The 17,085-nt window shown below is 41.1% G+C and overlaps 2 protein-coding genes across 7 annotated transcripts; both read left to right on the top strand.

Moving 5' to 3' along the window:
• Nucleotides 1–1,168: 1,168 nt before the first annotated feature.
• LOC113584529 (volume-regulated anion channel subunit LRRC8B-like) lies at nt 1,169–2,583 on the top strand. The gene is given in 4 exon segments (XM_035524018.1): nt 1,169–1,298; nt 1,395–1,612; nt 1,614–2,471; nt 2,473–2,583. Coding segments are annotated over 4 exon segments (1,317 nt in total).
• A 407-nt stretch (nt 2,584–2,990) lies between these two features.
• lrrc8c (leucine rich repeat containing 8 VRAC subunit C) lies at nt 2,991–12,265 on the top strand. Of its 6 annotated transcripts, none has more exons than XM_027021511.2 (5): nt 2,991–3,267; nt 3,414–3,595; nt 5,230–5,295; nt 6,638–6,779; nt 8,392–12,265. In XM_027021511.2, the coding sequence occupies exons 4-5, from the start codon at nt 6,642–6,644 to the stop codon at nt 10,648–10,650; spliced, it is 2,397 nt and encodes a 798-aa protein (XP_026877312.1). In that variant the 5' UTR covers nt 2,991–3,267; nt 3,414–3,595; nt 5,230–5,295; nt 6,638–6,641; the 3' UTR covers nt 10,651–12,265. The 6 variants fall into 6 exon arrangements, with proteins under 6 accessions (XP_026877312.1, XP_026877308.1, XP_026877311.1 ...); XM_027021507.2 differs by having other exon boundaries at nt 5,230–5,334; XM_027021510.2 differs by having other exon boundaries at nt 5,224–5,295.
• The last annotated feature ends 4,820 nt before the right edge of the window (nt 12,266–17,085 follow it).

The raw sequence follows: 17,085 nt of genomic DNA, 5'->3' as shown, positions 1-17,085 counted from the left end.
GATGTGAATGAGATGGTCATGGTATAGGGACTTTAAAAGTAAAGAAGCACAGCTTCTTTTCTGTGTAGTAAAATCCCCCCAGGCTGATTGCATGGTATTTGAGTATCCAGAAAGGTAGTTAGACAACATGCACTGCCCAGGAAACCAGATAATTAAAGACCACAAATACTTTTATACATAAACTATGATTTGTTGGCATATATTTAGTCACTTTAAATAGAGGACATACACACACAATTAAGTTATTTCTAACCAATAAATCATGCCTATAAATATACAAAATTAAAGGGTGACATTTGCTTATATTTTGTTTCTTAATCTTTACTCCTACCTTCTTGACTGGAAAGCAGAAATAAACTTTCTGAATTGTAATGCTTGTATCTGAAATGTTAGAACCAAGGTGAAGAAATTCATGTATCAGTAATTCTATCTAGAACTATGCCACTAATAACTAAAAACTCTTAACCTTATTTTTATTCAGGCAGCTGAAATGCTTTCCAAAAGGGACTTTGTGAGTGGCCCATCTCTGTACCGTGTTCTCCTACCATGGTGGGATGTCATCTGCCATTACCTCGCCATTATGATGTTAATGACTGCCACGCTTGGAGGGACCCTTCATGTTACTCTGGGCAAGCTCATATGTGTACCGTGCCAGATTACTTCACACCAGCTGTGCGGCAGTGATTTCAGTTATAATGGCGTACTTATAAATAACAGCTTTAAAATCACAGGATCACCATTCAGACACACACAAGTTGCTTTTGGGATTTATAAGCTTGACCTGCAGCAGTATGACTACGTAGGTGCTGTATGCTATGAACACCACCTACACTGGTTTGCTAAATTCTTCCCTTATGTGATAATGCTGCAGACATTGGTCTTGCTGTTCATAAGCAACTTCTGGTTCAATTATCCAAGCACAAGCTCAAGGCTGGAGCACTTTATCTCCATCCTCCACAAGTGCTGTGACTCACCTTGGACAACTAGAGCCCTGTCAAAAACTGTTGCAGAACAGAGAGGCACTTGCCCACTTCTCTGCACAACTTCAGCAAGAGCAGCCAATACCAGAAATGAGAGGAAACCTGTCACGGTGGAGCTTCTTAGTGTCCTAGATAAGAAAGAAGGAGAGCAGGCAAAAGCAATAATTGAGAAGGTGAAGAATCTAAAAATGCACGTGGAAGATGGAGACATCATCTATCACATTTACATGAAGCAGATCATTGCTAAAATGGCTCTTCTGTCTCTCACGCTGAGTTGCATGCCTTATGCATCCACATGGATAGTGCCCAGTGTCGACTGTGAGGTTAATTTGCAGGCATTCATTCCATTTCAAACATTTCAATGTCAGTATTCCATAGCCGCCATCTTTTGGCACCTCTCCTGTGTCTACACAGCACTGGCGGTAGCATATTTTTTGACTTGCATCTATAGTTTCTTGTGGATCATTAGAAATTCACTTAGGCAGTACTCTTTTGAGCTCGTGCGAGAAGAAAGCAGATGCAGTGACATTCCAGATATCAGAAATGACTTTGCATTCATTCTTCATCTGTTGGATCAGTACAATCCACTTCTCTCAAAGCGATTTGCAGTCTTCCTTTCTGAAGGCAGTGAAAAACAAATTACAACAGATGACCCTAAATAATATTTGGACCCTGGAGAAATTAGTACAGAAAGTGGTGAGGAATAATCAAGACCAGGGGGAGCTTCACCTCATGCTACTCAGTGGGATTCCAGAAGCCGTTTTTGAAATGACGGAAATGGAAGTCCTAAAACTACAGTTTATCCCAGATCCCCGGCTCCCACAGAAACTAACATAGCTTTTTAACCTCAAAGAGCTTTAGCTGGACCATTCTCCAGCAACAGTGGACCACATGGCCTTGGAGTTTCTTGCTGAAAACCTAAAGATTTTGAGGATGAAATTTATAGATGCAGTCAAAGCTCCGAGATGGCTTTTTAGTCTACCGAATTTAAGTGAGCTGTACTTGTATGGAAACATTTTGTCTGAGGAGAACCAGGCATTAATCAGTGACTTTCCTAAACTCAAGAAATTGAGGGTTCTGCCCATCAAATGTAGTATCAGTTCCATACCCAAAGTAATCATAAATTCACTGCCCTCCTTACAGAAGTTTGTTTTGGACAATGAAGGAACTCAGCTCAGTGCAATACGGAGTTTGAAAGCAACGACAAACTTGACCTGCTTGGAGCTTCTGAACTGTGGCCTACAAAGAATTCCATGCTCAATCTATAACCTAACAAACCTACAGGAAATTGACCTTACAGGGAATAGTCTCAAAACAATTGATGAAATCACCAGTTTCCAGCACCTTCACAGGCTTTTTATCCTAAAGTTCAAATACAACACCATCACAAACATTCCCATTCTCAAAGGTGGTTTAGAAACCCTGGAGCAACTTTACCTTCGCCATAACTTCATTAGAAGATTACCTACACAGCTTTTCTTGTGCAAGTACACTGTATCATTTGGATGTGAGTCACAATAAGTTATTTGCCATTCCTAATGGAATACAAGATCTGAAGAGACTACAGCTCTTAAATCTCTGCTTCAACAATGTAATATATTAATACAGTATGATGTTTAATTTTTTTCTATTTAATTATTTGTTTAGCTACATTACATGTAAGATGACACTGTGTTTATATACATGAATAGTTGTAATATTCTAAAATATATCTGTAACAAAGATATAATAATTTTTCATCACAGATTGATGATCTTCCAGATGGACTCTTAAAATGCAAGACACTAAAGTATCTGTTTCTGAACCATAACAGTTTGAGCACAGTTGATCAGTGAACTGACAAACCTAACTGCTAAATTTGAGGGGGAACCAGCTGGAAAGCCTACCTCTTGAGCTGAAGAAATATAAGAACCTCTGACATTCGAGGAGGGGCTTCTAAATTCTCTGCCCCCCAGCGTCAGAGCGAGTTTCCAGAAAACATAGGGCATATCCAGGCAAACATTACACAGATCGTGTAGCACACCCACCTGGTTGCAGCCTGATAAACTGAAGACTTTGGGCTGGCCTACTCCATATGAGTGCATTGTGTAGATAGTGGTTAGTGCAGAAAAGTCTAATATCTGAAAATGGCTGGTTTAATTTATTTTACATCCTTAAAAAACTCTTTTGTACATCTGACATTCTGTTTCATCTGATGTGTTTTATTATCCACTAAATATTAAATAATAAATAAAGAAATCTACTTTGGCTTATTTAAAATAACGCCGTTTGAAGTGCCTGTCATCAGGTAAGTCTTTTCTATCTGTTAGACTATTTCAGGCTTTCATTTAAAGACAAACACATAATGCCCACGAGTGGCTCAGTGAAGGACGTAACTAGTGAAACACAATTTATTTTTCCCTCTGAATGCCCTTAACGTTAAACGTACGCTAGGCTGAGAATTTTGTGAAAGCCGAGGGACGACATTGGCTTTCATTGTGGAGCTCTCCGCCCTGTGGCGCCGTTAGTCACTGCAGCCTCTGTGAGAGAGTAGACGGAGACTACCACAGTCACCAGGACATGCTACCTCCCTCGGTCCTGCCTGAAGATAATCGCGCTCCTGCTCCACTGTAGGGGTAAGTTAGGAATGATGCTTTGTTTGTGCGGTCTGGGGGAATTTTTTATTTTTATCTTTTCACTACAATGCCTTTATTTTTTAAAATAAATTGGGTATGTATGTAGTGACAGTCGTTTTAGCATTGTAACCAGCCGGATAAAATACTTAAACTTTGTTCTCCTCTAGAAACGCGCCTCATTCATAAAAACGTGCTTCTGCTGTTGTTGGAAATACGCGACTTGCTTGTACGCGTCTGGTGTTGTGTTTGGACACTGTGCGAGTCTTTTAGTTTAATCCGAACTCATTAACACGTGCCCTGTAACAGCGCGTTGAGAAAACGGTACTTTTATGCTTTAAAAAGCAGTACACGGAGTTTTGTCTCCATGTGTCAAACTCCCGTTCTCAGAAACGCAATTGGTGCTCAAGAAAGCCGAGAAGTAATAGGCTCGGGCAGTGGACGTTATACTGACTCAATATCAACACAAATGCGGTAATGCCGTTGTTATAATGTGGCTCTTCTGTAATATGATCGTGTTTGAGCTTCTCAGAGCTTCACCAGTTCAGTCCTAGAACCTCGGCTAAAGCAGACGTGTAGCTCTGGCCTTATTAAGTCGTGCATTGTTGCTGTCCATAATACGAACCTAAAGGGCTCTGTTCTATATCACTTGAAGCAAAGGGCGCTGAGTCTCTTTTTCCGTTGTTTTGAATGGTACATCTTAAGCTCTGCATCCTGGAGACTGGGGGTGAATCACACACACATTGTATTTTCTTTTCTTTCTTTTTTTTCAACACCATGGGCCAGCGTAGTCTTATTTCCTGCCAGGAAGGAGCTAACAGAATAAAACTGATGGATAGAGTAAAGCTCTAGGGGTCCCAGATGCTCGTGCAAGGTCTAATCGCATGTAACAGTAGTCTTCAGGCTCCTTTCAAAATGACCCAAAACCTTCTGCTTCCGTGACAGTCAGATAGTACGTCAGAGTTTGTTTGATGTTCAGGTCATCAAATATTTGTAAACAATTCTTATCCTGCACTTTAGTTTCCTGTGTATCGGTGTCACATTTTTCTTCTATCAAGTGAGCAAGCAGCTTGATTCGTTTGGATCTGTTATACCAGGCCTGCAGCAGTGTTGTTTACTGCAAAAGCGTAAAGATGACCTATGTTTAACGTAAATTTCAAATCTCGTGTATGGACTGCTGTTTTGTAAAGTTTTTGAACACATTAACTCATAGTTGCTTGACTCTTACAAATATTGCAATGTATTTTTAGTACATTTTTAGGCACTTGATCCAGTGCAGCTGGTGTGCTCAAATGTCCAATTTTTTTTTTCAAGTGCCCTGAAGTATGTTTAAAAGAAACTATCCAAATTACATACAAACTATCCAAATTTGTAACTGTTTTCACCAGACACCCCATTCTATAAGTTACCACATGATGCTATCCTTGGACACATGTGCCTTTCACAGTGTCATGCTGCTGTTTGCTCAATAATTTATGTGGTCCACTTTTATTATTATTTTATTAAGTTTGGTGTGTTACTGCTGTCTAAACTAAACATGGGCACAAGTGATTTTGTCTAGCAGGACACAAACATATTGAGTTGTTTGTCTGTGTTTATTAAGATTCACTGACTGACTGACTGTGTTTAAGTTGCAGAAATGCCAAACAGAAAGGATTTTCCACAGGAAATCCAAAGCTTGGGAACTTGAAAGGTCAGCAAAGGTCAGGTCTGCCAGATTCAAGGGCTAAATATATATTCAGGTAGGGTTAAATTTTCAAGATGCCTGTTTCATACAGGTTCCAGTTTCAGTTGTTAGTAATAAATCAAGTGCCAGTTTTAATTAAAAAAAAACAAAAAAACACTGTTAAATAAGATGATTTAATACATCTAGTCATTTTGAAATTTACCATAACAAACAGCTTCAGTCTTACAGATTGGAATGGAATAGTGGTAGTGATTGCCTCAATTTTTCTGTATTTTATTACATCATTTTAAAGCCATTGCTGGCATGTTGCATCATCAATTCATTTAGTAGTCTTACATAGTAGTCAGCATGATGATGAAGATATCTTGGCATTCTCTCTAAAGCCTTGCTTTTCACATAGGCCAAGGGAGAACTGATGAGTCATTGCTGTCTTACAGGCAGTTCCTCTCATGAAACTGTTTTTTTGTGTGTGCACGCGCGCGCGTGTGTGTGTGTGTGTGTGTGCGTGTCTTAGACACTGTCTGCTTTGGTTTGCAAGATGCTGTAAAGCTCATCAACCATGAAATGGTGCACGGAATCGCCCGGGAGCAGGATAGCACTAGCTTCAATAATTCATTACAGGGGATATGCATTGTAATGGCAGGATGGAGGGAATGTGAACATGACTTAAAGAGCACTTGGAGTTGATGCAGTCACACGTGCGTGGAGTATGGCAGGCTGTGTTCTGCAGTGTATAATTCTGTCTATCACTGGCTTTCCAATCGATTGCCAAACTGTTTTTGGCATGTTATCTAAACAGGAGCACTGTTTGACAGTAAGCCTGCTTATACCATTGAGTATAGTATGTTTCCAATTTGAACCACCAGAATCCTATTCTCATTCTGAGTAAGTGTAAGATTCTCACTGTAATAATTTATTGGATTTTGGAGCCTGACAAGGAAGTATACCAGCAAGTTACTCTGCAGTGAATATGCATAAATGCATTGCAGTGAATACATGGGGACAGGTCTTAACTAACTCTAGTGGTGCAGAAATCACTGATGTACTTCACACCGCTATTGTGGTTTTGTGGAGTTTTTGTAGTCTAGACCATAAAATGCTCAGCACAAAGGCCATATGTCAGTACGATGGACTTTATGACCACAATAGTACATTTGAAGGGCAGTTATTGTTAAGACACAGACATTCTAAGATCCTTTCTCATTTTGTAATATGATATGCCACAGACGTGACCAATAGCTTTTCCTGCTCCATTTGCTCTGGGAGGGGGCACGGTTGGCAGAATTGAACCACTGGCACTGATAGAGACGTCCACCTTTACACAGAAGAGCTCATATTTCTTCATTGTTTGCTTGCAGGAATATGATTCCATTGACAGAATTCCGTCAGTTCTCTGAACAGCAGCCGGCATTCCGAGTGCTTAAGCCATGGTGGGATGTCTTCACGGAGTACCTCTCTGTGGTCATGCTCATGATTGGAGTGTTTGGATGTACCCTGCAGGTGGGTGACAAGCCCTTTCTCTTTTTCACCTCAGCATTTGATTGTCATTTGAATGTGGGGTGCGTCTGTTACCCTCTTGCTCTGTCGTTGCTCTTTGTCGTATTCCTTCCTTAAATTAGTGAATTAAATTCAGAGGGAATAGGATTTTTTTTTATTATTATTATTTCAGAATGAACTAAATAAGATGCAGTTAGGAACCCGTAGTGTTAGAGTTGTGTGAGTGTTGGTAGGTAAACTCCCCACTGCTGTTTGATAACCGCAGCTCTGGCTGTGTACAGAAGAGACTCTGTTGCCAAAGGCATGCTTAATGGTAGCGTGCTAGTTTACTTGCTTACGGAAAAGGGAAGAAATTCCAGTAGCTTGGTGCAAACACAGCACGGCCCCGCCTTCCCCTCCCTGCTAAGCCATACCCTTCCTCGTAAAGACAGAAAGACTCCTGCTACCCCCCCTCGCCCCTAGCCCCCAACCCAGCTGTGGGGAGTGGAGCTGCACGCAGCTCGACTCCTGCCTGTGTCTTCATTCCAACAGACAGCCCTAATTATTTTTAGATTAAACAAACAGCAGTGACAGGAACTACTGTATTTGGGTGGGAATGTCCCCCCTGCCATGTTCCCTGGAGGAGTGTATTCAAAGGATTTTAAAAGTCTCTGTATTTTAAAGTCTCTGCACTGGACTTTGTAAACAGTGATTTGAAAATGCTGATTATTTGAGGGGTTTTTTTTTCTTCTGATGATGCTTGATCCAGTGAAGTCAGTCAGTACCATCCTAATGAATTGTTTTCCTTCCATTACGGTCCCTCGGCTATATATAGTAGATATAAATGTGCCATTATGTCAGAAAGCATTGCTTGGTTAGAAGATGGTACAAAATACACAGTTTATTAGTCCAGAGTGATGACTGTCTAATGCATGTAGACCAGAAGAATCTGGTCTACAAAGGCTTTACATGGCAGTATTCCGTATCCTCACACTGTGATACTGGGTGCCCTTCAGCTTGGAACCAACCCCAGAGAGGGCCTCATCCCCCACACAACCCAGACGGTAATTAAACTACCAGACACGAGGCTTTCAGCAGAGGGAGGGGGAGAGAGACAAGACCCTTCTATATTTCTGGTCAAGGTTACATGAAGTGAAGCTGGTGTAGTGATTTATCTGCATTAAAATTATGTTTTGGTTCATGCAGTTGTTCTGAGGTAGCTGCCATTCTCGTGAAGACGGCCCACGCACTGTATTTAAGTGAGCTTGTCTCCCCCTGGAGTTTGCTGGAGTCAGAGCAATAGTCTCTCATTTCCTGTCTGAGTCACAGTGATGTCAAGGCACTGAAATAGACATCGACCATCCCATCCTGTTTACATTAACTCTACTGCTTACAGTATCAGAATTTTGTTATTTAATGTATTGTTTTTATCATGATCCTTATTATTACGTTTTTAGCTGAGTTGTCATTTGAATTGTTAGGTTAAGAAGCAAAGGGGTTTTTTTTGGTTCATTACAGAAACACTAGCACAAGTAATTCCACCGTAGAATCTCTCTATACACTGCAGTAAAATTAAATTAGGCTTTATTAAAAACATTGTGTTAATATTGATGCAGTCTCTCATTTATTCTTTCAGGTGATGCAGGATAAAATCATATGCCTCCCTCACCCGATGCCCCCTCCAAATCAAACGGTGCTTTTGCCAAATCAGACAGATCTGCTGAAGGATGCCCCCACTTCTCCCATTTCCCCGGTGCCTGTGGCTCAGGAGATGATGGGATTGAAAACCAACTTGGATTTGCAGCAGTACAGCTTTGTGAACCAAATGTGCTATGAAACAGCTCTGCACTGGTATGCCAAGTACTTCCCTTACCTGGTGCTCATACACACCCTTGTGTTCATGGTGTGCAGCAATTTCTGGTTCAAGTTCCCTGGCTCAAGCTCAAAGATAGAGCACTTTATTTCAATACTTGGGAAATGTTTTGATTCTCCGTGGACTACAAGGGCTCTGTCTGAGGTGTCAGGTGAGAATCCGGAGGAGAAAGACCACAAGAAGAACAGTGCCAGCAGATCAAACCTTGACACCTCCACTGGTGAAGGCAACCTGGAGAAGGCCCCGTCACTGAGATCTATCCCTGAGAAGATCGTGGCGGAGAAACCGGCAGCAAGCGTGCTTGACAAGAAGGAAGGAGAGCAAGCCAAAGCACTTTTTGAAAAGGTCAAAAAGTTTCGACTTCACGTGGAAGAAGGGGATCTGTTGTATCTTATGTATGTTCGCCAAACTGTCCTCAAAGTTTTCAAGTTCATTCTCATCGTTGTGTACAATAGCATCCTGGTGTCTAAGGTTCAAATTATAGTGTTCTGTAAGGTGGATAAGAGCATGATAGGCTACAGTAATTTTTTTTGCAATCACACCAAGGCTCATCTTTTCTCCAAGCTCTGCTACTGCTACTTGTGCTTTGTGGTCGTCTACGGGCTAACATGCCTTTATGCATCCTACTGGTTATTCTACCGTTCCCTGAAGGAGTATTCCTTTGAGTATGTGAGACAGGAGACTGGCATTGATGACATCCCTGATGTAAAAAATGACTTTGCCTTCATGTTGCATATGATTGATCAGTACGACCCACTGTACTCCAAGAGGTTTGCAGTGTTTCTCTCTGAAGTGAGTGAAAACAAGCTGAAGCAGCTCAATCTGAACCACGAGTGGACGGTGGAGAAACTTCGCCAGAGGCTACAGACCAACGCCAGCGACCGGATGGAGCTTCAGCTCTTCATGCTCTCTGGGCTCCCCGACACGGTCTTTGAGGTGACGGAGCTGCAGTCTCTGAAACTGGAGATCATTAATAACGTCACCATCCCTGCAGCCATTTCCCAGCTGGAGGACCTGCAGGAGCTTTCTCTACAGCAGTGCTCGCTGAAAGTCCACACCGGAGCCCTCTCTTTCTTGAAGGAGAACCTTAAAGTCCTGCGTGTGAAGTTTGATGATGCCCGTGAGCTGCCACTGTGGCTTTACAGCCTGCGGAACTTGGAGGAACTCCATCTGATTGGTTCCCTGAGTCCCGATGCATCAAAGAACATAACCCTGGATTCATTAAGGGAACTCAAGTCCCTCAAGACCTTGACACTCAAGAGCAACATCACCAAGATCCCCCAGTCTGTTGTTGACGTGTCTAGCCATCTGCAATGTCTTCATGTGCACAATGATGGAACCAAGCTTGTCATGTTGAACAACTTCAAGAAAATGGTGCATCTCACTGAGCTCGAGCTGGTGCATTGCGATCTGGAACGTATTCCGCATGCTATCTTCAGCCTGACCCACCTGCAGGAGATTGACCTCAAAGAGAACAACCTGCGCTCCATTGAGGAGATCATCAGCTTCCAGCATCTCCGTAAACTCACGTGCCTCAAGCTGTGGCACAACGGCATCACTCACATCCCTGAGCACATCAAGAAGCTGGGTAGCCTAGAGCGCCTCTATTTTAGCCACAACAAGATTGAGATCTTGCCCTCGCATCTGTTCCTCTGCAACAAGCTGCGCTACCTTGACGTCTCCTGCAACGACATCCGCTTCATTCCTCCAGAGGTTGGTGTCCTCCAGAGCCTTCAGTACTTCTCCATCTCCTGCAACAAAATCGAGAACATTCCAGACGAGCTCTTCTTCTGCAAGAAACTGAGGACCCTCAAGCTCGGCAAGAACACGCTTTCTGTACTTTCGCCGAAGATCTCCTTCCTGGTCTTGCTGACGCACTTGGAGCTAAAGGGCAACCATTTTGAGGCTTTGCCAGCTGAGCTCGGTTATTGCCGTGCCTTAAAGCGGAGCGGCCTTGTGGTAGAGGACACCCTGTTTGACACTCTGCCGTCAGATGTCAGGGAGCAGATGAAAGCTGAGTGATTATTTCTCAGCATTAGTAAAATGTTTAAAAAGCAGCAGATAATGCATTTTAACTTAACTGAAGTATCCCACATCACACTCAGTATAGTGGTGTTTATGGGTGAGTACCTGCTTTTAAATGCTTAGCTATTGGACTGAAGGGAAATGTGTATCTAAAATGAAGAAAGGGATTTCCATAATAAATGTTGAACAAAGCCATGCATTGTACATTTCGATTAATGCAGTTTAAACACATTTACATTATGCATTTATTTAAGCACCTTATTTGTGACATTCTCCAACTTTTCAAAGAATAGAGATGAACAACTCTGTATTTGCGTGTATTCAGTGGAAATCATGACTGCATCCCATCTACTGCCTCACTGATTAAGGTGAACATTTCATGATCAATGAAGAGTTCTACAGGCTTAGTGCTGAACAATACTAGCCTGCCAAACTGCAGTGTTTTACCATTGCAAAGCCAGTACATCAAACATATCTTAGTCCTGGCTTTACGGATGCTGCCACAGGAAACAGATGAAGGGGCAGTACCTCACATTTAAACCAGGGCTGGCATGTCCTCTTTTTGTAGCCCATAAAGATAAATTGATAAATGGTCGATGCTCTCAGTCATTCAAGCTAAACCACATACTGGTTTGGGCACGTGACGGCCGTCTTCTTTCAAAGCAGCCAAAGTCCTCAGAATGGTGACCCAGGATGTCACAACATCCGATTTGCACTGGAAGCTCACACATTCCATCTTGTGCATCATATTTAGGGTGTAGCATGTTTGTTCAAACGTATGTGTAGTGTAACATGAAGTGCAGAAGCTATATTAGAAATGTACTAGTAGTCCTATATAGTTGTGGTTTCCATGGAGCCTGTTTGCCAGTTACGTTTTAAATCTTTGAAAGTTCTAAAGATGCTGAAGGCAGGTGAGCGTGAGCTGCAGTCACTTAAGTGTGCTCAGGTAATCTCTGTATTGGTAATCTCTATATCGTCTTTCCTTCTGTATTTCTTTTTAGAATCTAATTGATGCTGTTTTGTGTGTTCTTGGCAAGCTGCAGGGAAACAACCCAAGTATACCTCTTATAAAAACTACGCAAGTATAAAGCAACTCTAAGGTTTTCTCTATTCGACCGATGGCAATTTACAGTTTCTGCTGTTCTGGGTTAGAAATCAATCTGTCCTACACACTGCGATTTGCTTACTCTGTTGATTCACGATCCGCTCTGTGTCTAGTGCACGCGTGTTTCTCTACCTCTCCTCCAGTTACCATACAGAGCTGTTCAGATAGAGATGCCCCACCCATGCTGCCAAAAAAACCAAACAAACAAATGGTGCCATTTATTTATATATCTTGTTTTTAGATTTTTCTCTTTTTTTTAATCTAGAATGTTTATTTTATTTCTGTAGGTTGATGTTTTTATATGTGGTGTGTTAGGTTTTTTCTAATGGGTTTGTTTCTTATAACCGAAGAACAAACTGTGCCTGAGATGTGTAGCGATGAACTCACACTCTCCTTAGCACCTTGCTGTTGTACATTTTATACTCCATTTTAACACTGTGCAAAATGGTCTGATCAACAAACATCAAAAAAATTAAATAAAGAAATTGAAAAAAACAATAAATGAAATCAATAGTCTGAGTCTGATTCCCTCAAACATGCCTTAACTTTTTGCCTTTTGAAATATTTTTTTTTCATACGAGTCATTGCATGACAAGTGGCACAACACCATAGAATACATAGACTGTTGTGCTCAGTGTTGGCATAACGGAGCATACCTGCATGAGCGCATTTCAAAGCAAACCCTTTCACATGTAGTCACGAAGATGGTGCTTCTCTGTGGTCTGACCAGAGATGAAAGCTTGGCCTTTATTGCAGGAAATTAAATGAGAGACTTGGACACACAGGTTCATATAGTAACAGAGAACACGAACTGTTCACTATTTTCCTGGTGTGTGTGTGTGTGTGTGTCTTTCCCTAAAGGAGAGATACTATTTTACACTTGCTTTAACCTGAGCCCAACTGGTTTTGCTAAATTGCGTTTTTATAGTTAACATAATGCTGGACTTGTTTTTAAAGTATATGGGCACACAGCAATCTTTGTGTGGGGTGGGGTGGGGTGTGGGAGAAAAGCGACAGAAGGACAAGGGAAGCAAATGTGAGTGTCTCGGCCCCCAGCCCTCAACACTCATCAGAGCTCACACTAGAGTCTGCTTGACAGCTTTACAAAGACAGATAGAGAGTGTGTAAGTGTGCATGTGTGGAGAGCACAGGATGTAGATCCAGAGTTATTTAGCTGCCGTGGTGCTTCATAGTGTCTGATCTAAACACTAGGAATGTAGAACACTAATTTTTCTACCCTGCTGATATAATACATGCATTTAGCTAAAGTAACTATTGATCACATGGCACAAACTCTGCTTTATCGTCAGTGTAGAAGGTCATAACCGAACAGGGCTCACTGTGGTGCCACTGAAGAGCGAAAAAAAACAACAACCCTTTTTTCTTTCTTTCTTTTTTTTAAACCACAGGTTTTTCCAGAATCGTAGAAATCCGATGACTGACTGTTTCAGCGTTTACGTTGCTGTTACATCCTTCACAGTTACGAGAATTTTTATAGTGGGTACAGTGTTTACATACCAGAGGCCAACTGAACTCATTGGTGTTCAAATGTAAACAACTTTACAGAAACCTCTAGTTGACTGATTACAACAAACATTATTCTAAATGTTTACAATAATAGTCATTCTGATATGCAATAGTACAGTTGGATTTGGAAGAGGCATTTATCAAGTTATCCAGAGAGGTGTGCTCTCTCTCTCTCTCTCTCTCTCTCTCTCTCTCTCTCTCTCTCTCTCTCTCTCTATATATATATATATATATATATATATATATATATATATATATATATATATATATATATATATAATGGGGACATGCATGCATGTATGTTTGTGAGAGAACACTTCAATTAAAGTGGGTTTGGTTGTGTCTTCTGGCCAGGACCCCGGACACGTGCTATTTTGGTATCATGCCTGTTTGACTCATAAACAGAAAACTATGAAGGGCAGAGTTTTAAAGGCTTGAGCCGTTAGTAGCTGGGAAAGCTGCTACACCTCAAATAAGCCTTCGGAGCACTAACATGAACTCTACTCCATTGTACATGCTTTATTAAAACTCACTTCACTATTTCCAATAAGGTATATGATTAATAGTAAAATAAAACTACATTAAAATACAATCACTGTAGTCATGATATGCTTCTCTGAGTATATTTATTATAGATATTGTTAATACTTATTAAACACTATTTGGAAAAATAAAATTTCATGAATAATCTGTGTACGGTTAGAACATAATGGGCAGCAGCTTCTTATCTTTAGCTATTCAGAATTTTGGCTCACCGTTATCTGGTTTCAATCCATTTTTATCACTTATTTGTTTTCCCCCTGCTGTTCCTTTTTAAGTAGTTTTTTTTTTGTGGGAATATTTTGCTTTCTATAGTTTTAAAATGTGCCACCACTAAATAATGTGGCGGATATTATATGGTGTTAAAAAAGACAGGAGGTTTATTTTTTCAACATTGATCACCACTGAAGACGTGCAATGACTTTTTCTCGTTAAGAAAAAAATACGCCTCTAATGATGACGGCGCAGGAAAACAGAGGAATGCTATTTGTTCTCTATTAGCGGGTGTACATGTGTCTTGCGAATATCAGCATGACCTGCGGGTGCAGTGTGCTCAGTACTTAGCACCCAGTACAATAACATACAGAACACCTTCATGTCCCTGCTTGCGGTTTAGGAACGTGTGAGCATGACGGAGGCAAACGGCTTCGTTGTGCTATTTAGAAAGTACTGCTAGCTCTGAAACAGCAGTAGACGTCACAGTTCACTATAAACCTAACCATGTGAAGAGACTGTGGAGAGCGCAGTTATACTTGAGGATGTGACTTCTCAAGAGAGGACCTGCCATTTGACTTTAAGAAATAAATCTTAGCTCTCAAAGTTGTCTTTAAGGTGTTTAGGGAAGAATTCATTATCATCATTCATTTGGTTTGGAGAGATCTCCTTTTGTGTTTTTGGTTAGTATTACGTTTCTTTTACAGCCCACAGGCAGCTAGTTCTAGTTATCTACCTTTTTTAATTCATGTTCCAGGCCTATCATTTACAAAATAGTCTTGTCTGAATTTATCACTTGATCACTGATTATTTGAAGAACTTGACCTCATTAGTTTTACTGCAGTTATCTGTTGGATTAGCTGTGTAGCTAACAGCGCTGTTGTTTTATCATACATGCTGGACTCTTAAGCAGTGGCTGACATCTCTGCTGTTGTTACTGCTACTCACAACAGATTTTGGCCATAGTTGTGTTGCTAAAACTACAATAGATGGCTAATATAACATGATCTCTGGCCTTACTGTTTATAAATCATTAACCTACAGAGCAACAGATCTCTCCAGCATAATTTCCTAATCCTTTCACTTCTTAGACAGCCAACTACCTAAACTGCTCCAGCGGTGTTTGGGCTGCATTTCGGGTGAGCCGTGATTTGTTTCTTTATTTAATCGTTTCATTGTCTTTATTATTTTTTATGGTGGCTTCATTGATAATGCCTTACTTTCCCCTGATCTTGTATGCTAATTTTTACATTAATTTGGCAGTGTAACCTGTAAACTCTATCGGCCTGCCCAGCTCTGAACCTGACCGCGTGTTTCTACATGACACAGACTTTGATGCCTCAGTGGTTATCAGAATTCTAGGTGCTGCGTTCTTCAGGCTACTGTCCTGTGATACCATGAAACAGCTTCTTAAGATGACAACGTTACCTAATGTGCATCACTACTGTAAATCAACCACACTGCGGAGTTTTCTCTGCTCTCGGCTGTGCCCTCATTCTATTGCTGCTTATCGTTTCTAGTGATATTCATGTCCATCCTGGTCCCCCCGACAGGCCTCTCCTTCCCATCATTACTCTGGCTTCCAACTATGTGTTCTTTGGATTGTACAACATAATATTATGTTTTTTCTGCATGTAAATGCAACAAGTTTATTGTCCAAATTGGATCACCTCCAGAGTGTGGGTGGAAAGCTCAAAATCAGAGATTTTTTATTAACTCGCCCTAAAAGTAAGGTGGATACTACGATAACCCCCAACAGGAGGATGTATGGGGGCAGGCACATGACACTGCAACACACAGAAATAATCTCTAGATCTCTAGTGGACAATGATTTTGTCAGATTTAGAATAACGCAACACCAGCAGAGTGACGTATTGGAATCTTAACTACTTGAAAGAGAGATTTATACATAATGGCTCCAATCCAATACAAAAAATGAGACTGCCTTTGTCAGCGAAAACAGACAATCCGGTTACCGATAGGAATTGTTTGGCCGATAATTTCGGTCATCGTTTTATGAAGTCCGTGCATGTCTCTGATTCTTCCGCGTAGCCGCCATACACGTTGCACCAACTCCTGGACGTCCTGCAGTGTCTTGTTGTACACCTGCATGTATTGTTTGTATGTAGCCTCACACACATGTGCACTTTGCTGTATTACAGAAGGGGAGGTTTTAAAATAACTGATTTCAGTTTACCCCCAAAGGCAGCCGGGTCGGGTCGCCCATTTCTTTTTTAAAACTGCAGCTGCGATCACAGCAGTGCCATAAACAGACATGATTACTCTTGCCAGTCACGCTTCTGAACCACCTGGCTAGTGAACAGCAGCCTTTGTACAATACTTTTTTAAAGTTGCTGATCAGGCTGATTGAAACTATTACAGGCATATATACATTTTACCATGCTCATCTGAATTTCTGGAGAAAACTTCTCAACAAGAAGCTAACTCACTATCTTGTCTAGTGTACAGTCTGGTTTTTGATCATAAGATTATGGACGTGCTATCACCGTTTTGAAAGTTCTAGATGATGTGACTTCTGCCCTGGAAGCCAAATAACACTATTTAGCAATATTTATTGACCTAGCGAAAGCTTTTGATTCTGTAGATCTTATTGCAGTTGTATTACTCTAGGTGGCATTGGGGTCTCTGGTCACTCTTTGGCATGATTGTCTAATCTCTCTTATATCTGCAGCATTTAAATGTAGACCGCCATCTCTCGTAGCAATATGAGGTCTTCCCTTTACAACACACCAAAGACTACTAAACCCAACTCATCCTTTGGCCTGTTGTCATTTCAGTTGGCTACTGCTAATGACTGGAGTCTGTTCCTGGGAACACTCCAACTGAATAAATGTATTTATTGCTGGTTTTAAGGGCCTACTTACAGACATTTTAACAATACCTGTAAATGTGTTACTTCTGTTTGATTAATTAATCTTCTCTTTTGCCTTTTATTGTCTTGTGTTTATTTCTTAATTTTTTTTCTCCTCCCCATTTCCCTTCTTCAGGCACTTGCCAGGTCATCACTGTAAATAAGAACTTGTTCT

Source organism: Electrophorus electricus, chromosome 3, assembly GCF_013358815.1.
Source record: "Electrophorus electricus isolate fEleEle1 chromosome 3, fEleEle1.pri, whole genome shotgun sequence".
In the NCBI taxonomy this organism is placed as follows: domain Eukaryota; kingdom Metazoa; phylum Chordata; class Actinopteri; order Gymnotiformes; family Gymnotidae; genus Electrophorus; species Electrophorus electricus.
Note: the sequence above shows the minus strand (reverse complement) of the source record. Positions and strands in the feature narration are given on the sequence as shown.

Bases quoted from the DNA above. Each gene is read 5' to 3' on its own strand.
- lrrc8c (XM_027021509.2), top strand. From the start codon at position 6,642: ATGATTCCATTGACAGAATTCCGTCAGTTCTCTGAACAGCAGCCGGCA. The intron at 6,780-8,391 runs GTGGGTGACAAG...TTATTCTTTCAG, and splicing joins TGTTTGGATGTACCCTGCAG to GTGATGCAGGATAAAATCAT.